Source organism: Triticum dicoccoides, chromosome 1B (assembly GCF_002162155.2).
Source record: "Triticum dicoccoides isolate Atlit2015 ecotype Zavitan chromosome 1B, WEW_v2.0, whole genome shotgun sequence".
NCBI classification, from domain to species: Eukaryota; Viridiplantae; Streptophyta; class Magnoliopsida; order Poales; family Poaceae; genus Triticum; species Triticum dicoccoides.
In genome coordinates, this window is record NC_041381.1 from 670,163,580 (window position 1) to 670,166,508 (window position 2,929).

The 2,929-nt window shown below is 48.4% G+C and overlaps 1 protein-coding gene across 2 annotated transcripts in view; it reads right to left on the reverse strand.

The window, feature by feature from the left end:
• Nucleotides 1-554: 554 nt before the first annotated feature.
• Nucleotides 555-2,929, reverse strand: part of LOC119349536 (E3 SUMO-protein ligase MMS21-like) — a 2,963-nt gene continuing 588 nt past the window's right edge. The window contains exons 2-7 of one of the 2 annotated variants that reach the window (XM_037617576.1): nucleotides 2,897-2,929; nucleotides 2,704-2,814; nucleotides 2,508-2,618; nucleotides 2,160-2,299; nucleotides 1,089-1,171; nucleotides 555-1,008 (exon numbers count right to left, since the gene is read on the reverse strand). The exon at nucleotides 2,897-2,929 is cut by the window's right edge and continues 21 nt beyond it. In XM_037617576.1, the coding sequence (XP_037473473.1) occupies nucleotides 833-1,008; nucleotides 1,089-1,171; nucleotides 2,160-2,299; nucleotides 2,508-2,618; nucleotides 2,704-2,814; nucleotides 2,897-2,929 (654 nt within the window). In that variant the 3' untranslated portion in view covers nucleotides 555-832. The remainder of the gene's footprint in view (nucleotides 1,009-1,088; nucleotides 1,172-2,159; nucleotides 2,300-2,507; nucleotides 2,619-2,703; nucleotides 2,815-2,896) is intronic. The other variant, XM_037617575.1, reaches the window with a different exon arrangement.

The following is a 2,929-nucleotide window of genomic DNA, read 5'->3' on the forward strand; positions in this document are numbered from 1 at the left end:
TCTGACCGTGAAAAAGCCTGATTTCTCCCTGGCCCATGCCCACACATCTGCACCTCCTACCCGCGGTCTTGCCATGGCAAGAATAGCTGCCGCGTCAGGTGCATAGAAGATACTCCGAATCAACTCCGTGTTCCATTGGTTTGTCGTCGGATCTAACAGGTCCGACACAAGCTGAACTGAGTTCGACTCAAGTGCTCCCATCGGTTTCATGGATATGGTGCCATCTATCCAATGATCATGCCACACCTCGGTGGTCTCTCCATTACCAATTCTCCGGATGAGTCTCATCTTTTTTTGCCGTCACAATCCGTGGTACAACGAGTCCACGACTGGACAGCAGCTCAACTTTTGTTCATCCGCCGTGTAGCAAGTCCTCGCTACTTCCCTACCTCCAAATCATCGCGAAAATGGACAAAACTGGTCATGGCCCTCGACCCGGGCGACATGCTAGATGTCCCTACCATGACGCCCTCGGCCAGGGCCTCATGCAAAAAGGGGCCGGTTTGTGAAATATTTTTAGATTGGGGTCATTCAGTCTCACCAAATCATCACCAATCAGACAAACGAACGAGCACTGCAGACTGATGAAAAGCAGGGCAGAACAAGAATACGAGTGCCAGGGGATATTTATTCTTGTTCTGCCCTGCTTTTCATCAGTCTGCAGTGCTCGTTCGCCCTTGTTACGTTGGTTAAGCTAATTGCCAGGGGAGCCACATCCCCCGATTCCACACACGACGACATACGAGTGCGACCTGAAAACAGAGTACCAACACCTATCATCATCCCTACAAAATACCAAGAATCCACCAAGGTTCGTTTCTCCAGACGCGTATCACTCGTCATCGTCTTCGTCCATCGGATCCTCGTCCTCGTCCTCGTCGTGGTCCGAGATATCCTCTATCTCAGAGGCGTTCGGAGCGGCCGGGCCCGACGCCCGCAGCTCCTCGATCTCCATACGAAGGAAGGTGTCGCAGACGATCTTCGCCGGTTGCAGGACCGCCGGGCAGCCTGGTTGAACAGATGGGCTGAAGCTGAGGACGGCCTCGTGAAACGAAGGAACAGGGGGTGCGGAGAACTACTGCGTATACCTGCAATGGGGCAATTCGGAGCTTTGTTCGTCCGGATGTACCTCAGGATTGGATCCTTGTCATAGATGTGCCTGCAATCGATGCTGCAGAGGGAAAGGAAACATCACCCTATTAGTATTTGGAATTGGATGTCTCCAGATATGTGAGCTACGTGCGATTTCCAGCGTTTCTGAAAACAAAGGATCTGTTAACAGAAGGAACAAGCTTTTCTTAGAGCACCCAGATCCTACACAATGGCGAAACAAATCAATTAGCAATTGAACAGATGCAGATCTTTTCGCTGTGTGCATTTTCTAGCATTGTTTAGCATATTTCGTCCAGTGATGAAACCCCCTACTAGGCCAAATAAATCAAAATTACTAATAGTTAGTGGTTTCATCGATAGTTCGATACCAATGCCAGTTGTTCTATTCACAGTTGCAAACTAATTCTACTGACACACAGGATTAAGAGCAGGCTTTTCTTATAGCATGCCGATCCTACACAATCGGGCTACAAATCCATTTGGAACTCAACATCCACAGATATTTGACTGTGTGCATTTTCTAGCATCTTTCACATATTTCGTCCAGTGGCGAAACCCTTTACTTGAGCAAATAAATCAAAATCAATAGTTAGTGGTTTGATCGATACCAATGCCAGTTGTTCGATTCACAGTTGTGAACTAGTTCTACTCACACACAGGATTCATTAACAGAAAGAGCAGGTTTTCCTTATAGCAAGCACATCAAAAACAATAGGGAAGCAAATCCTGATGATTTTTCTATAGTAAGCACATCAAAAACAAGGAAAACCAAATCTGATGGTTTCACTGAGGCTGAAAGGGCATTTAGAGGCAAATACAAACAGAAATAGAATGGCACTATGAGCTACTGAATTGTGCCTAGAAACTTTGCTCCATTTTCAGTTTGACAACAAAACTTTGATCAGTTTTTATCTGGTGGGAACATAATAATAAGAAAAGGATTTTCTTTGAACAAAGATTTACAGTAACGAGTGTGGCTCAAGCATGTTCAAAGAGAACAGAAAAGTCATATAGTATGAAAATAAAACCAGGCACTGACTGCTTACCAGCGAACAGGATTTTCCAAGTCGACTATAGGCTTCATAGTCAATGGGCATACTGTATTTAGGATGTTGTTCTGGGTGCTAGTCATAACAAGTTCCTCTTGTTCATCACCAGGCATCGGTTGACCTGCATGGTGAACATCCTGCAGAGACAGAGCACAAGCACGCAAAAGGTCAGGCACTTTGAAATCACGCACGACACATTCTTCGCCATACGTATCCCAAAGGAAGTTAAACAACTTTCGTGCGCATCTTTGGCGAAGGACCTCAGCACCTAGCAAATGCATCTACAGCACAAAATTGCAGATAATCTTCTCAACAATCAGAAACAAGAGTCTCTGAAGCACATACCCAAACAGCCTCTTTGAACTGCCGTATGAGCTGGTCCTTGTGTCCCGACGATCGCGAGGTCCCCTTGACTTTCTCAACCTCCGCATCGATCAGCTTTCTGAAATCAGTCGCCTTCCCAAACCAACAGAGTGCAGACAGTTAGCCCAAATTCGCCCCCAATTAGAACGCCCCCACGCAGAAGCGCCACGGCCCGCACCTGGTCGGACGGCTGGTACGCCCCGGGCACCTTCTTCACCGCCTCGGCGAGGTACGCGCAGTCCTCGTACGAGGCCACCAGCTCCTGCACCGCGTCCTCCAGCTGCTTCACCTGCAGAAATCCACGCGGCTCGGGGGGTTAGGGGTTTCGAGGGGAGGCGGGGTTCGGGGGCTAGTGGGGAGCGGCGGCGTGCCTTGTCGGGCTTGCCGGCCCTCTCGTACTCCAC